The following is a 17328-nucleotide window of genomic DNA, read 5'->3' on the forward strand; positions in this document are numbered from 1 at the left end:
TGTTATTATTGATCAATTTTATGAAATTTCTATATTGTAGGCCTTCACATTTAGTTTTCTTTCGACTTTGTGATATTACGGTATCTTATAAAATTATTTATAGCGTATTGGCGGGAAGTAGCTGGGAGTTAGATAACTTTCTTTAGCATGCCATTCCTCTGGTTCATAAAATTTCTGATACTACTGGTACGAAACACACTGGTTCATCAAAGCATTCAAGGTATTCAATCCCTACTCTGACGCACTGATTGGAAAGAGCATAGTACATATTTAATGGAATAAAGGCAGAGGAGTGTTTACGGCTGTCTGCGGCCTGGTCTTTCCAGCTCTGGAACTTTGGACTGTTAGATCGGCACCGTAGTACTGTTCGTTAAAAGTGAGAAAATGTGCGGTTTTTCATTTGATGTATTTTATATGATAACATTGCTTTTAATTGCTGCTTTCCTAATGACGTTTTCGTAATGACCTATGTTGACTTCAGTTAGGAATACCACAAAGTCAGTCTTTCTGAAAATCCCGTAGCGAAGCACGGGTACATCAGGTAGTATTTAATAAATCTGAACCTATGCTTAACTTCAACAAGTCCAGACTCTTACGAAATGAACTCGTCAATCCCCTTTCTGTGTAAAAGATGTACAATGTGATCTGTTAATATAGATTTTGAGTTAGGCTATTGTGTGTAGCTCGTGCAAAACTGCTAAATTAAAACTGTAGAATTATGTACATGAAATACTTACTCAAAAGTTTTGTACCTGCACCACGTAGAACGGCGTACCTCCTTTCAGTTCCAAAGATTTCTAGTTTCACTTTTCTAACTATACATATTTTTGTGTCATTGCTAATGTAATCAGACAGTGATATCATACGAATCTCTTAATTTAAATACCATTGTTGCTGACAGAACTTCTTTAGAGTACTCTAAGACACCTTTGCATTTATCTCTTTATACTGTTTGAATTCTTTCAGAAAGAATGTTAAGGTGCTCCAACTGCTGATGAACTCAGAAACCACCACTCTGCAGATACTTTTGCCAGAAACAAACAAATGTTCTTTAGGCCATCCAATTCACTCACTGTGACGACAAGTGAGAACGAAAAAGGAACATCTTCAATGAATAAATTCCTTTTTCCATTCATCTTGCATAATGCAAAGCTCCAGGCGGCCTTACTTTTACATTGTAAAGTCCACATTTGCCCCCCTCCCCTCCCACAATAACATGGTGTACAATTATATGAGTTCACTGTAATCATTTTTCAAGTATTCTTCTTTTAGCAAAAGCAAATCAAAGTCATCTCTGTACAGGCCATGAAGGCCCTTGGAGGAGTGGAAGGTAAAGGCTTCCACCATTGTTAACCTCGGCACGTGATGGGGTAGAGTGGTTAGCTCTACGCCCGGCCGTCTTTGCTCCCAGGAATTAACCTGGTACTCATTTTTGGTGTAGGCTGAGTAAACCTCAGGGCCATATGCACCTCCGGAAGTGGAAATCCCGGTTCTTAAATGTTTTACGACTTCCTGACGGGGATTCGAACCCACGTCCTTCCGGGAGAACTGAGCACGCATTTACCGCATCGGACAGGTGGCCCCTTCTTCTTTTAGCAGTTTTCAGAAAAAGATAAGTACTTCTTCATTTTCGACACCACTGAAAGATTCTTCTAAATATTATGTCCGCCTTCATAATTTGCTGTTTCCATGGTATTCCACTTTTCTCTAAGTTGTTTGAAAGCATGTTACGTCGGGATTAACTGCCACTGGGAATAACTCATTCCCGAACACACTCCGTAACACTAGCTTGTGCATATGGTGACGGTAAGGGAATAATATATTTCGTCCTGCCAATTGTTCCAGCAAAGTAACAGCTCCACCGATACGACCTGTGTTGGATGCAGTGATGTCTTAACAAAGAATTTCAACTTTCTCGTCCAATCCCCAAATTTTTATGGCATTCCAAACTCCCCGTGGTTGTTCTTTCCAACTAGAACTTGGTAAGGCAGGTACACCAATTAATTGTTCCTCATTTTCATAAATTATGATTACTGGTAGTCTTTCTTGAATCCCTGACATTTAACGCCGGTACCAGCTTTCCATACCAGTGAAAATTCATAAAAGTTTCTCTTTATACAAACATTTTCTGCATGTTTCTTTCCGAATTGATATCTTTGAATTAAACTACGATTAAGTGCTATTTCATCAACATTCTCCTAACACTTCGGCTGTAGCTTTAAAGAAGAACACAGTATCTCTCCGACTTAACTGATATCTTTCTAATACAGCTACTAGTTTTGATGTTATAAAACACTTCCGTCCAAGATTCTTTTCCTTTTCTGAATTTGCCTTCCTTACATCTCCATTTGCATCGCAACCAGAAACTGAAGTTGAGGTCATGGAGGGTTATATAAAAGTGGATTACTACCAGTCACTCACTTTAGTTGATTCGTCAGACGAATCGTTACTAATCTCCAGAAACTATGAACTCTTTATCATCCTTCGTCTTTCTTTCCTCCTCTTTCATAAGTCTAATCCTTGTCCTTTCCTATTTCGCAGCCAACGTCTGGCCAATCCCTCCAAGGTAATCTCTACGGCCGGGTTCTCTTTACAGTTAAAAATAAGTTCGCCATCTATTTTTATCATGTTCACAGCATTAGCATGGGCAACATCGAAGAGTTTATTTATTTGCAACAAACTTACGCTACGTTCTTTATGAGTATTTATTCTTCTATGGGAACTTTTTGCAGATTGTGCCACTCTGAATGTAGATTTTTGCATATTTTCCTCTTGTGGGAATATTACACATTTATGCGCGATTGAATTAGCACTTTCACTGACAGTCAGTTTCATCCCGTGTATGTTATAAAACAAGACTGACAAAACTTGTCGGGTTACGTGAACGCTACTGATCCACGAAATATCACTGTAATATTTGTCACATATGAAAGGTAATCATTGATTTACTCAAATAAAGTCTAAAATCCCAGGTAGATTAAGAAATAATGGAAATATTTAATTTTACAGAATACATACTTTACTGCCTTACAGCTATATACAATTTTTTCTGCGTCGCAGGGCTTCCGTGTTTTGTTTGTGTGTAACACAACACTTTCGTGTGTCATGTCTTTGCTCACGGTAATGCTTTGGTGTCGTGTCACTTCAACTGTCAATTGTCTAATAGTGCTGTTCCTTTAATAAAGTAATATATCTATTGGTCCAGGGATCATGCTATTTTCCGGTTGCTTCGGCACGAGATTTAGGTCTTGTAATTTCCTTATTAAATGGTGATTTTCGTCCTCAAAAAAAAGCGATAACATCCTTAATGTTGTTCACCTCCATTTTGATTTTTGAACTGTCCGCGCTAGACAAATGTACAAAGATAATGAGAATCCACAGACATGGCACTTCCATTCATCGGTGCCAGCCCTGGACCTCAAGAAACAAACAAAAGACGGCGCGAGCAGCGATATGCAACATGATGGACTCCTGTTTACAGCTCGTAAGTACGTATTCATATTTCTTGCTAGTAACGACGGTATTTCTTAATCTACCTGGGATTTGAGACTTTATTTGAGTAAATCAATGATAACCTTTCACATTGTGATAAATATTACAGTGATATTTCGTGGATCAGTAGCGTTCACGTCACCACTTGTCGATTAAGTGGTAATTTATATCCACTGATCTGGTGTTTTTCAGCAACTAAATAAATAGCTGTGTCACTACTTCTTAAACTACTGGCAATGATGTTAATAAACATTCACAGCAATACCGGATGGAAGCTGACCCTCAACTGAACGTAGAGAGCAGTCGAGCACACGCATATGCAGGAATAAGCCAACATGACGCATCTTTCCCGCCACTGTGGCACGGGTTCCTCCTCTTCGTGTTCAACAAAATTGGTATTAAAATTATTTTTGTAGCCAAAGGAAAGAAACTAGGGGGGTATGCGCGAAGAAATTCGAAAGATGAAATATAAGGACCACGGTATTGTATATTGTTGTATACAATCAGTTTAGCATCAATTCATCTGCACACTCCAATATGATCACCGAGCGAGTTGGCCGTGCGGTTAGGAGCGCGCAGCTGTGAGCTCGCATCCGGGAGATAGTGGGTTCAAACCCCTCTGTCGGCAGCCCTGAAAATGGTTTTCCGTGGTTTCCCATTTTCACACCGGGCAAATTCTGGGGCTGTACCTTAATTAAGGATACGGCCGATTTCTTCCCATTCCTAGGCCATACGACCTATCTGTGTCGGTGCGACGTAAATCCACTAGCAAGAAATAAAAACACACACTCCAATAAAGTATAACACTTCATGCACATACATATAAATTATGACAATGTTTATTATAGCAATGTGTATAGTTTATAATATATTTCCATTTACCTTGCCTACCGGGATGAATTTTCAGCCTATTGTCGTAGGGCCCCGAGTTCATTTCAAGGGTGTGTTGTAATGTTAGAATAATTAACTCGCGAAATAACGATCAAACTATAACTATTATCAGTTAACAAGTTAACTGACAGCCAGAGCGGTACGATGGTGAGACTTGTGATGTCCGGTTACGATTTTAGACTAAAAAACATCGCTCCATTTCTCCACTTTTTAAATGCAAAGGTGCCGTTTTACTGTAGGTGCGAAAACAAAAATAACTAAAATGTGTATGCCAAGAAAAAAATGGCCCAAATCTGGTGGGTTTTCTTCAGGCTAGATGTTCCCTTTGCGAGCATTTACGAGTATTTTCCTGCATCTGAGTCAGGGATTGGCGTTTTGTTAATCGGCTGACAAAAGTAATGGTTTTAAAAATGCAATTACTCTAAAAATGATGGAATTGTTTAGTGACTACTACGGACGTTTACAAATTAACGTATGAATGTGAGGCACCATTTCGGATAAAATATAGTTGGACACTGACTAAAACTGAATATTTTGTTAAAAACTTTATTTGAATTATTTGCTTTAAATATAGAAAATTCTCTTAAGGATGTTTATTTCAGCCTCTTAATTATTTCTGAAAGTCCGGCTACCAGGATAAATTGTCAGCGTATTGGCGTAGGGCCCCGGGTTGATTTAAAGGACGGGTCGAGGATATTAACCACGTTTGGTTAATACTTCTGCCTCGGAGACAGTGCGTTTGTGATGATCTTAATACACCTTCCCCTACAAACACTATACCACACTACTAACCACCACAGAAACATGCAACTCCACATAGGATTTACTTCAGGAAGGGCATCTGGCATCCGTAAAACAACACTAAATCCACATTAGTGCCGATTACAGTTACAGGCCAACGGCCGTAGCCGTGTTGAAACACCGGATTCCGTGAGATCTCCGAAGTTAAGTAACATTGGGCTTGGTCAATATTTGGATGGGTTGCCACGCACTGTTGGTGGGGGGTAAGGGAATGGCGGAGCGGAAAGGAACTGGCCAACCTACCGTACGTATACTCCTGCTCAGGAGCGCCTCTGCGGAGGTTCGGACCTGCCTTCGTGCAGAATACACCCCTTTACAGTTAGAGGATTCTTCTACTTTGTCTGAAACATGATCCACATGAACTTATACCCTAGTCATCACTTTTTGACATTAAGTTTCTGGGATATAGATATTTCAGCACTTACAATATTTAGACAATATACTTTGTTCTCCGTTTTCTGTATTTATGCGAAACTAGCGTAGCCAGAATATCGACTGATGGGTGCTACAGTTTAAAAATGATGTTAGAACATAATGAAGGTGTTTGTGCGTGAGTGGTGCGCGCATGCGTGAGTGTCATTATAAGGGCACTGGTACAAGTGAATTCTGTTGATATTCGGACTGCAGTAAACTACAAAAGTCTTACATTAAAATACAGAACAAGAACAATATGATCAAAGTCAACATTTTTACGGCGAATGGTATGTTCAGATTAAAAACTAGAATCCAACTTTCAAGGCTTCTTAGAAAATAGTTTCAAGAGATCTGTTGATCCTACAACTATGTCTCTGTGAATATTCAGAATAGCCAACCCGTTGATCGACTTTAACTTGTTTGTCAGTTTCTGGATATTTTACTTCGTAAAAATTCCATGGGGGTTTCAAACCTCCAGTAAACCCCTCCTCCTGACTACGCCCCGACCACAAGCAAAACATTTTACACAATTACTTCGAATGGAGTGTATTAATTGAATAAATGTGCAAAATTTATTAAAAAAGCATTACCGGTCGAGTTGGCCGTGCAGTTTGGGCCACGCAGCTGTGAGCTTGCATCCGAGAGATAGTGGGTTCGAACCCCACTGTTGGCAGCCCTGAAGATGGTTTTCCGTGGTTTCTCATTTTAACATCGGGCAAATGCTGGGGCTGTACCCTAATGAAGGCCACGGCCACTTACTTCCCACTCCTAGCCCTTTTCTATCCCATCTTTGCCATAAGACCTATCTGTGTCGGTGCAACGTAAAACAAATCGTAAAAGAAGAGCATTAAACAATGCAAGATTCACCAGAATTGATGTTTCATTTATTTTTTCAGTACTTTTGGTAGCAATATATTGAGAGAGAAACCTTTAAAGACGCCGTAGTTTTATAGGTTAAATTCAATTGTTTTAATTTCCGAACTCTTGATTTCGTAATGGGTTGAAGTTTGGAAAACCACTGCGTGCTGTTTAAATTTGTCAAATCATTTATTTTCGGGGGACGGGGGAAGGGAGGTGGACCACTTTAACTCCTCTGGGTGTGGTCTTGCTACCGACCAACATTTTGATGGTGATTTTTTGTTTCGACCAACACGACTCAAAACCAATAACAACGATGTTAGACTATATAGGAGTTGGCTGCCCCCCATGTATCCCCAAACCCCGTGGATTCTCGCACACGGACATAAGTTTCAATTAAATAGGTCCGTAAAAAGGTTCCCATTTACTTTTTATTTATTTTTTCACTTGAGACAGAAAACAATTACATCTTGCAGCAAATGTTCATGCAGATTTTCTTATCGGTATAAATAATTCACTAAAATAAGTTTGTAACATTGAGCCCTTTTACAATTGAACCTGCCCTGAAATATCCACGTCGATAAAGACCTTTGCGTAATGTAGAAAAGTAATATATTGTTACGAGAACATTATTAAACATCACCTTGGGGAAAAGTCCATGTCAAAGAGAGAAGATAAATATGTAAGGAGATGTTATATGGAAGTAAGTAAAATTACTGTACTGTAGTTTCAACAGTCGTTACCCTCAATATTAGTATGTAAATTTTGTCTTTGCAGAGCCTTTTGATTGGTTACATACGACCATCTCCGTCCATTCTGCAAAATACTATTGTCAGCGATTCGTCCTCCTTTCTGTGAGACTGAATCGAGTGATGGTAATGTAATAAATTGTGCACGAACACCACCTGCTTAGCCCCATCCTGAGAATTTTCTTTTCGGTGTTCGTAAATATCCTCGGTGTCGCTTGTAAGCACTGGGAAAGCATTCCTTGCGACAACTTTATGATATTACAAACTAGTTTGATAGAAGGCCGTTCGTGTTTAGGATAGGTTATTCTGACGAGGATGCACTTGCAGAATTCCAGCAAGATACATCAGATATTTCAGATTCGGGAGCTAGGTATTGGGCTCGAATCCCAGACCTGGAGAAGGTTTTCCATTTTTCACACCAGGTAAATACTGGGGCTGTAAACTAAGGTCACGGTCGCTACTTTCTCAATCATAGCCCTTTCCCATCTCTCCGTCGCCGAAAATCTTCGGTGTGATAGTGCGACTTAAAAAAGACCCATATTCAGAAGCTTAAATGGACTGTATCGCTATTGATCTATTCAAGGTAGTGATGATGAGCAGTATGAGACGGGGTCTCGAGATTTCTCGAGACTAGCGCAGGAACTGTTTCTCGCGAGAAATTTCGAGAAATATCGAGAGCATTGCCCCGCATTGATTGGCGAGTAGCATGTCGCAGGCCTACAGGTAGTCGGAGGTTGATGTTGTTTGTGCCAAGCATGCGAATATCCAACCTCGGTCCTTCTCCATTCCGTAAATACGTGTCGACGAGGGCGTTTATTTCTTTCATTTCTACCGAGGTCTATTTTGACGCAGTAAATAATATGCATTCTTGCATTGTATGCAGCGGTACGTACACGAATGAGTAGGCTAAGTACAGAAACTGACGGCTACTGTAGGTACACATACCTGGATACTAGAGAGATGCATTATTCAATCTCGAAACGGTGCAAGATGCGCCTTGCTGTATATACAACCATCATTTCGCATGGAACGTGTGATCTAAAATGCCTGAGTTTGCTCCAGTTCTTTCGACAGGTAGGTATACATCGTTATCAGACCCCATATTCAATATCATATGACCTTTGCTTATATTTACCGATACCTTGGTGACGAAGGAAATAATTTCTTACAATGCTACAGAATATTCGCATTATAATTAGGTACTTCGATATGTGACGTTGCAACGTGTACTGTACTTGTGTCTGATTGTACGCGACAACTTTAAGACGATGTCCGAAACGCAACGCAAGTCGTTGATGTAGGCTATTTTGAAGCGACGCCACATAGCACAGCCCGCTGTGTTATCTATTCAAAAGAAGTAAAATACGTCAGCAGAAATACTTCTGGGATGATCAGGCACTTAAAATCACCTAATCACTGAACGGGAATCGTCACAGGGAATACCTCCGGCTCGGCTTTCAATTTCGCTAATGGTATTAAGGGGCTCATAGTTGAACATGGAGTACTTTTCCAGGATTTTGACAAATATCGGCACACACGTTTCCATATAATAATAATAATAATAATAATAATAATAATAATAATAATAATAATAATAATAATAATAATAATAATAATAATAATTGTTCTGGGGTATTTGTGGAACGCAGAGAGAGGTAAAAGAATATGCGGGCCTGAATGGGTATAACTGCAACATCAAGAATTGAATAAAAACTTGAAGAAGCTTATATTTCTTTAGAATGTCAAAAATTAACCAATAACAACATGACAGGTACAATTACCAATCTTGATACAAGACTTTGAGAAATCCAAGACTCAGAACTATAACAATTATGGGCTTCAAGCCCCTAGTTTTAACATTTCTGAGCTACCAGCTCAAATTTACAATTCAAAATGAGAAATAATTTAGTCAAGGGCAGAAATCCCCTAATTCAAGAGCACTTGCTCCTTAAATTACAATGTCTAGCCTTCAAGAGGCACCCTTCACTATTACAAGAGCTAACAGGCTCTCAGTTTCTTCCAGCCTACTCAAGGCAGCATCAACATCTAACAATCTCTGGCCACTCAAGGCACAACTTACAAATATAAATTGTGTTATACAGGGGTATCTAGTACCCAACCTACAGGGCAGGTTAAGTAAACGGCCCGAAACAAGAACTGAATGGAGGCGTACCCTGCACTCCAGATAATTAAACATAAAATCTTACAGGGCTCTTGGCCGATGAAACTGGGGCTATTCCCACATTACTGCGGTGACTCGTATGGAAATTACTTTAATACATTCCAGAAACGAAAGGTTGCTAAAACGTAGCCACCTCAAATCAAGAGGAAGGGGAGCTCGAGAGGGTAACTCACTCTCTATGCAGTTTTTTACATTAGCCGAAAGAAAAGTTACATTTTAGAAAAGAATTACCGGGCGAGTTGGCCGTGCGCCTAGAGGCGCGCGGCTGTGAGCTTGCATCCGGGAGATAGTAGGTTCGAATCCCACCATCGGCAGCCCTGAAGATGGTTTTCCGTGGTTTCCCATTTTCACACCAGGCAACTGGGGCTGTACCTTAATTAAGGCCACGGCCGCTTCCTTCCAACTCCTAGGCTTTTCCTATCCCATCGTCGCCATAAGACCTATCTGTGTCGGTGCGACGTAAAGCCCCTAAAAAAAAAAAGAAAATAATTGTTACACAAATAAAGTTTCGGACCTTCCCCTCGGATTTATTAGCGGGTACAGCAAGAAAGATAGAATTTATGTGGCCATTGCCTTGTAGATGTTCTGCCGGCCGAAGAAAGAGGCGCCCAGCCTCCTGCCTTAACACACACACACATAGAAAGACGGTGATCAATTGACAAAGTAGCCAGACAAGGCACAGTTTATATACCCTCAGGGAAGATTGGAGAGAATTCAGGATTAATCAGGGCACACCCTGGTAACTTTTGTTGGCAAGTTCAAAGTGACCAAGGATTGGTTGAAAATTAATTACAAAAATTCCTGATTGGCCAGATTCAAAACTGGCGGAAAGAAAAGAAGTATTGCCAAAAATAAATGAACATAGATTCAGTTATGCAAACCTAGAAATACGAAACTTCTTTAAGTATAAGTTCCTCCACCTTGCACCAGAGTGCATGATCAGAGTTTTTGGTAGAGTCATCTGTGGAAAAATGTCCAAACTTTTTGATGTATAGCCAAACAAAACAAGGAGAAATTCAATCAGTTTAGTAAACTTCACCATAACACAATTGCTTAATATTTTAGTAGTGACATCATCTGATTAAAGTTCCAAGTTCAGGTATTATCAGTTTCACCTTTTGATCGATAGGGGAGTTTATAAGGGCGCTTATTTTGAATGCGCGGCGTTGAAGCCTACCTCCCGGTACAATAATAATAATAATAATAATAATAATAATAATAATAATAATAATCTGTGACCTCCGAAGGGGCCTGGTACAGGTCATTCGAGTTGACGCCGTATAGGCGACCTGCATGTCTATGAGGATGGGGCCCTACCTAGGATGAATTCTAATGCTGAAGACGGCACATACACACAGCCCCAGAGCCATTCGAATTAACCAGTAAAGGTTAAAATCCCCAACCCAGAGGGAAATCGAACCCAGGAGCCCCTGGGCCAAAGGCCAGCACGCTAACCATTTAGCCATGGTGCCGGACACGTTTCCATACGTTTTCATGCAAGAACTGCTGATGTACTATCAAGCTTACACTCGTAGTTACTGGAACATCGCACAGATCGCAGCACAGGAGAATTGTCTCGAAATTCTCGGGAGAGTCTCGAGCGAGAACGTTGCTCGTCACTAATCCAAAGTAGATCAGAGGTGCCCACGCTGGGCATTTCGTCCCGCGGGCACACAACACTGTAAGCGGGCGGGCGGGCAGGCAGGCAGGCAAAATGACGTAGTTACGTCACAGGTCGTGATGGTTGAGCGAAGTTCTCCAAGTCACATACCAGAGTTTGAAATCGAGGCAGAAAATCATGAAAGAAAGAGAGCAGAAATCCACGTCATTTTCAGTTTACTGTGTAAGAAATAAGTTATGTTCATTGCCGTTTATGTATTTTGACCAAATACAATTTTTTTAAAAAATTTCGTGTGGCTATTTCTAACCGAGTGCAGCCCTTGTAAGGCATACCCTCCGATGAGAGTGGGCGTCATCTGCCATGTGTAGGTAACTGCGTGTTATTGTGGTGGAGGATAGTGTTATGTGCGAGTTGCAGGGATGTTGGGGAAAACACAAACACCCAGCCCTCGAGCCATTGGAATTAAGCAATGAAGGTTAAAATCCCCGACCCGGCCGGGAATCGAACCCGGGACCCTCTGAACCGAAGGCCAGCCAACGAGTCGGACACCGAATACAATAAAGAGTTTCAATCCTATGACTTTTTTATTGTGTTAGAACAGGGTTTGAATCCATGATTTTTCTCCTTAACACAATATGATGTAGGAGAAAGGTATCCCCTGCTAAGTAGTAAAATAAATTTTTCTGCACAGTAGTATAATTTTTTATTCTGTTGCGGTAACTAAACAGATTTTTCTCTGTTGCATGTGTTCGAATCCATCTCCTTAGGACAAAGGTATCCCCTGCTAAGTAGTAACTAAAATCATTTTATCTGCAGTGATTAAGAAGAAGTATGTCGGATAGAGATATACAACATTTGCAATTCTATATGTGCGCGCTGATAGCATAGAAGTCCGTTTGTATTAAGAGAGAGTTTAATCTTATAATGTTTTGCGTTATAAGTTTTTCTGTTCTAAACACTAATACCCAACATATTTTGTCTTGTTCTACAATCAATTCTAGTTTGTGCTAATTGTAAGAATACTGAACCTGCTTTGTCTTGTCGAATAGAGACATACAGCAAGTAATGATAGAAGTTTTCTGTTTAGCAGTCAACATGCCTTGTCGGATAAAGACATACAGCATGTCAATTCTATACTTTTCAATTGCATTCGGTAACAAGATTAAACTTATTTTGTCTTATCGGATACAGCATTTGCTTATCCTACAGTATTTTTGCGTGCTGAAAAATGTATTACCTTCTCCTTACCGCCTCCCCCTCCTGCCGCTCCCTCCTCAATCGAAATGCGACGAGGACAACGCTATATAACGTAAGTATCTTTGTTTGTAATGTGACGTTCAATTCAGAAAGGCATCTGTCCGTAGGAGGAGCGATTGAGCTAACCTCAGTAACTGTAAGTAGGAGTCCTTTTGCCTTTTGCCGGGAAGAGGAGGAGCCCTTTTACCAGGAGGAGGAGCCCTTTTGCCAGAAAGGGGAGCCCTTTTTGTTCTTTTGCCCGGAAAAGGAGCCCTTTCTTCGAACGGAAAATGCGCAGCCCTTTTGCCTTTTTGCCAGGAAGAGAAGCCATTTTGCCCTTTTGCCTACAAATGAGGAGGAGGTGTCCTTTTTGCCCATTTTCCCCTTTTCCAGGAAGAGGAGCCCTTTTTCCCTTTTGCGCTTTTGCTATACGGATGAGGAGGAAGAATAAGAGGAGGAGGAGGAAGAGGGCGGCTGCGTCCCGTCGGAGGAAGAAGAGGCCGTAAGAGCCTATGCATAGCCAGCCATCTTGCGCAGTAGCCCCTGGACCAGCTTTCTTCATAAGAGTTTGTGTATAGCCGCCACCTTGCGCAAGTGCCCCTAGGCCGTCTCATAAGAGCCTTATAGCAGTTATCTTGCGCAAGCGCCTTTCGGCCGTCTCATAAGAGCCTACTGTATGTATAGCCGCCATCTTGCGCAAGCTCCCCTAGGCCGTCTCATAAAAGCACTCGCCATCTTGTGCAAGCGCCCCTGGGCCGTCTCATAAGAGTCTATGTATAGCCGCCATCTTGCGCAAGCGCCCCTAGGCCGTCACATAAGAGTCTGTGTATAGCCGCCATCTTGCGCAAGCGCCCCTAGGCTGTCTCATAAGAGACTATGTATAGCCGCCATCTCACGCAAGCGCCCCTAAGCCAACTCATAAAGGGCTGTGTATAGCAGCCATCTTGTACAATTGGCGTTGGGAAGGGCATCTTGCCGTAAAACTACGGCCCTGTGCAGTTAGACTCCTCCATGTAGTTACGTGTGCTCACTTATGTGAATCCCTATTGCCCTACTACTTAAGATAGCGTCGCGAGAAATATCATTGTCCTACTACGCAAGATGGCTTCGGGAAGAGCATCTCCTCGTAAAACTACGTCCTGTAAGCCCCTCCAAGATAACGACTAACTACGTCGGGAAGGGTATCTAGCCGTAAAACTTAGTCCTCTCCTTCAGGTTAGGCTTGCTCTCTTATGCAAAATCCGCGAACATACATTGCCCTACTACTCAACTAGGGGACAATGACCTTGGGTCAGAACCTCTAGTAGGGGAGCAATACAGGTTTTAACCCGAGGGCAGACCCTCCGTGCCTGTAGGCCCGTTATTGCTCCCCTTCTCATTATTGCTGCTGTTCATTTGATCTCTTCCTTCTGGAATAGAAAACAAGCATCATGTTAATATTCAAGAAGTATACTACAGAGAAATGTATGAAACCTTTAAACGTTGCCAAGATGATTTCCATAGACTTAATTATCGGTATTCACATGAACGGCACTGATATTGCCTTTGTTTTCCACATTACCAGTACAACTTATAGAACTAAAAGTTTGTAAATAATGTTCAAAACATATTTTGTCATGAGTAATTTTCCTGTAAAACCAACTGTAAAAGAGATACGTTGAGATTGATGTTCTATTTTTCTTTTCTTTACAATTTTGCTTTATGTTGCACCCACACAGATTGGTCTTGTTGCGACGGTAGGATAAGAAAGGGCAGGGAGGAGGAAGGAAGCGGCCGTAGCCTTATTTAAAGTACAGAACATTCCCAGCATTTGCCTGGTGTGAAAATGGGAAATCGCGGATATCCACATTCAGGGCTGTCGACAGTGGGGTTCGAACCGACTGTCACCCGAATGCAAGCTGACAGGCATCTGACCCAAATTGCGTGGTCACTTGTTCGGTTCGGTGAACTTGATGTTAAAATTCCCACTTGCTGAATTTTTTGAACAAATTATAGCTAAGATCCTACTAATCAGAGCCTCCGTGGCTCAGGCGGCAGAGCGCCAGCCTCTCATCACTGGGTTCCGAGGTTCAAAACCCGGTCACTGCATGCGATAATTGTCCTGGAGGCGGGACAGGCTTTTCTCCAGGTACTCCGGATTTTCCTGCCATCTTTCATTCCAGCAACACTCTCCAATGTAATTTCATTTCATCTGTCAGTCATTAATGATTGCCCCAAAAGAGTGCGACAGGCTTCGGCAGCCGGTACAGTTCCTATCCTCGCCGCTAGATAGGGGCTTCATTCATTCCATTCCTGACTCGGTCAAATGACTGGAAACAGGCTGTGGAATTTTCATCCTACTCACCCTTTCCCAAAAATTAAATTCCAAGTTTCATGAAAATCCACCACCACATTCCTCCTTGATGGTGTAGCAGACAAACGAAGAAACAGTCAAGAGTTAAATTGATCGCGACATGGGCTATTATTTGTCTCGTCCGGTGTAAGAACCAAGTATTAGGTTAATATAAAGAAAAACCGGGCTGTGTAATTCGGATGGTAGAGCTCAACTTCGCAGGTTCGATTCTGGCTCAGTTCGGTGGTATTTGGAGGTGTCTCGTATCGACATGTTAAAGAACTCCTGAGGGACAGAATTCCGGCACCTCGTCGGCTCCGGAAACCGTAAAAGTAGTTACTGAAACGTAAAATCAATAACATCGTATCAATATTCTAAAGTACTGACAGAAATACGATTTTATGCATATCGAATTGCTTTGTTCATAACTGCTGTAGGCTATTAATTTATACATTTTTGTTGTGGTGTACTGAACCCTTGTGGTTACCTGTAATTTCATTCAGATTAATAAATAAACCTGAATGTTGGTGGTCCTTTGCGCAAGGTAAATATATATATTATTAAAGTCAGACTGATTTTCTCTAACGTATCGAATCGATTGCTGGAATTAAAAGTGTCTTTGTTTCTTTTGCTCTTCATATTCGGTGTGTGAACAGTCGTTCCATTAGTTTCTTTCCTTTTCAATTGGTGCTACTGTCGCACGGGGGAGTGTTGCCATCTGTAGTTTGATGCAAGCAATATTGGACACACTGCCATCTCTGTAGCGGTGTTAGAACTAGCCCCTCCTCCACCCTCGGTTTACGTGTATTTTCATCTCAACTTGTTAGTATCCGCGGTGTCCCCGTGGAAAACGGACGTGCGTCGATACTTCATTCCCGAGCTCCATGCAAGCTATGTTGCGTGATCGTATAGTCGTTCGTAGGGAAGTAAGGAATTTTGACGTTCGACTACACTAGATATTTGCATGTGCCCTACACTCGTCCTAAGTTAGGAAGGGGAAATTATGATGTACCACATGTCTCTCCGTCTTTTGGTCGTCTTACTTCTTCTGTCTCATCAGTTAGTGATAATAGGTAAGTAGAAATTAACATAAACCCCACTTTACCTGCCACATGTTTTAGCCACTAATTTAGGAGCATAATATTTCCCACTGTCTTTTCTTAAAAAAAAGGGAAAGGTACTCTGTTATGTAGATGGCAATCGCTATATCATTTATTGCCTTCTTTAAGTTAATTCCATTGACACGCAGATGTTTGTACGTCTTCTTTCTTAACTTAAGACAGAAAGCAAACGCTTGAAAATGATTGTCCAAGATTTTCTACCCTCTACTAGATTGCCAAGAAATTGTTTTTCTTTCCTTTCCCTCTCTGACCCGGGAAATGCAGCCTATGAGTGCAAGAATAACAAAACAATACACTAAGAATGTGAAGAATTCTCCTCTTATTTGGTTTTATATTTACCGTTATGTTCATTAATTGGCTCTTAGCTCTAAAGGATGTAATTTATGGCTTCTTGCCCAAGAAATTTACTAAGTTTGATTTCCTCTAGCCATCAGCGACAAATAATACACTAAGAATGTGAAGAATTCTCCTCTTAATTAACTTTGGATTTGACCGTTTTGCGTTCTGCTGATAAATTGGCTTTTAATTTACTTAATTGTGCACTTAATTTTAAATGATGTAATTTGTGATTTCGTGCCCAAGAAATTTATAAGTATGGATTTTCTCTATCTACCTACTAGCGACTGTTGGACAAAATGCTCTTCTGTACCATGATATTAATATCAAAACCTAAAAATTACACAAAGTTTGTTTATTTTACGTTGTTGCTTGGTATATTTAGAATTACTTTATGTAGTCAATATTTCCGTATACCGAGCTCGATAGCTGCAGTCGCTTAAGTGCGGCCAGTATCCAGTATTCGGGAGATAGTAGGTTCGAACCCCACTATCGGCAGCCCTGAAGGTGGTTTTCCGTGGTTTCCCATTTTCACACCAGGCGAATGCTGGGGCTGTACCTTAATTAAGGCCACGGCCGCTTTCTTCCCACTCTTAGCCCTTTCCTGTCCCATCGTCGCCATAAGACCTATCTGTGTCGGTGCGACGTAAAGCAACTAGCAAAAAAAAAAAAAAAAAAAAAAAAATCCGTATACTTACTGATTGTGAATTTCCTCTGATGATCTGTTTTATTATGGTACTCGTGTGGCGTTTCTACATTTAATTAACTGGGCGAGGATTGGCGAAGGGGGAAGCTTGAGGCAGGTTCTATCACTTCATAATCCTGGAGTTGAAAGATAATCTCTGGAAATTATTTTCAGAATGGCCAACTAGGTTTGTGACCCATCTTTCTTCTGACTAAACGAATACCAATGCAAGTGGCTAGCGAATAAATACAATAAGTAAAATGACCCAATTTCTTCAAAGAGGAGATAATTATATATCTTCATATTTTTATAAGTTATTTCTGACACAAGGAAGTATATTGAAGCAGTAACTGCATATTGAAATAGTATACATTTTAGAAAATATTATGATTCTCTATTTTTAAAATGGTTAGTACTGTTTAGCAATAAAAATAAAATGAAGTTACATATATTTTAGTTCCACTTTTCTCAAAACTACTCGTTCCTGTAACTCATTTCTGCTAGTAAGATGCTCACAAGAACTACTGAACCGTTCCGTCAGTTAAATTTTAAATGTTCTTTGGCGAATCATATTGCAGTGTTAGAGACTCCATGAAAATGACATTTACCA

General features: G+C 40.8%; 1 protein-coding gene across 1 annotated transcript in view; it reads left to right on the forward strand.

Moving 5' to 3' along the window:
- The first annotated feature begins 15541 nt into the window (after positions 1-15541).
- Positions 15542-17328, forward strand: part of Hasp (Hig-anchoring scaffold protein) — a 1448565-nt gene continuing 1446778 nt past the window's right edge. The window contains exon 1 of the mRNA XM_068228385.1: positions 15542-15649. Coding sequence (XP_068084486.1) covers positions 15580-15649 — 70 coding nt within the window. The 5' untranslated portion in view covers positions 15542-15579. The remainder of the gene's footprint in view (positions 15650-17328) is intronic.

This window comes from Anabrus simplex, chromosome 6 (genome assembly GCF_040414725.1).
Source record: "Anabrus simplex isolate iqAnaSimp1 chromosome 6, ASM4041472v1, whole genome shotgun sequence".
Taxonomy (NCBI): Eukaryota; Metazoa; Arthropoda; class Insecta; order Orthoptera; family Tettigoniidae; genus Anabrus; species Anabrus simplex.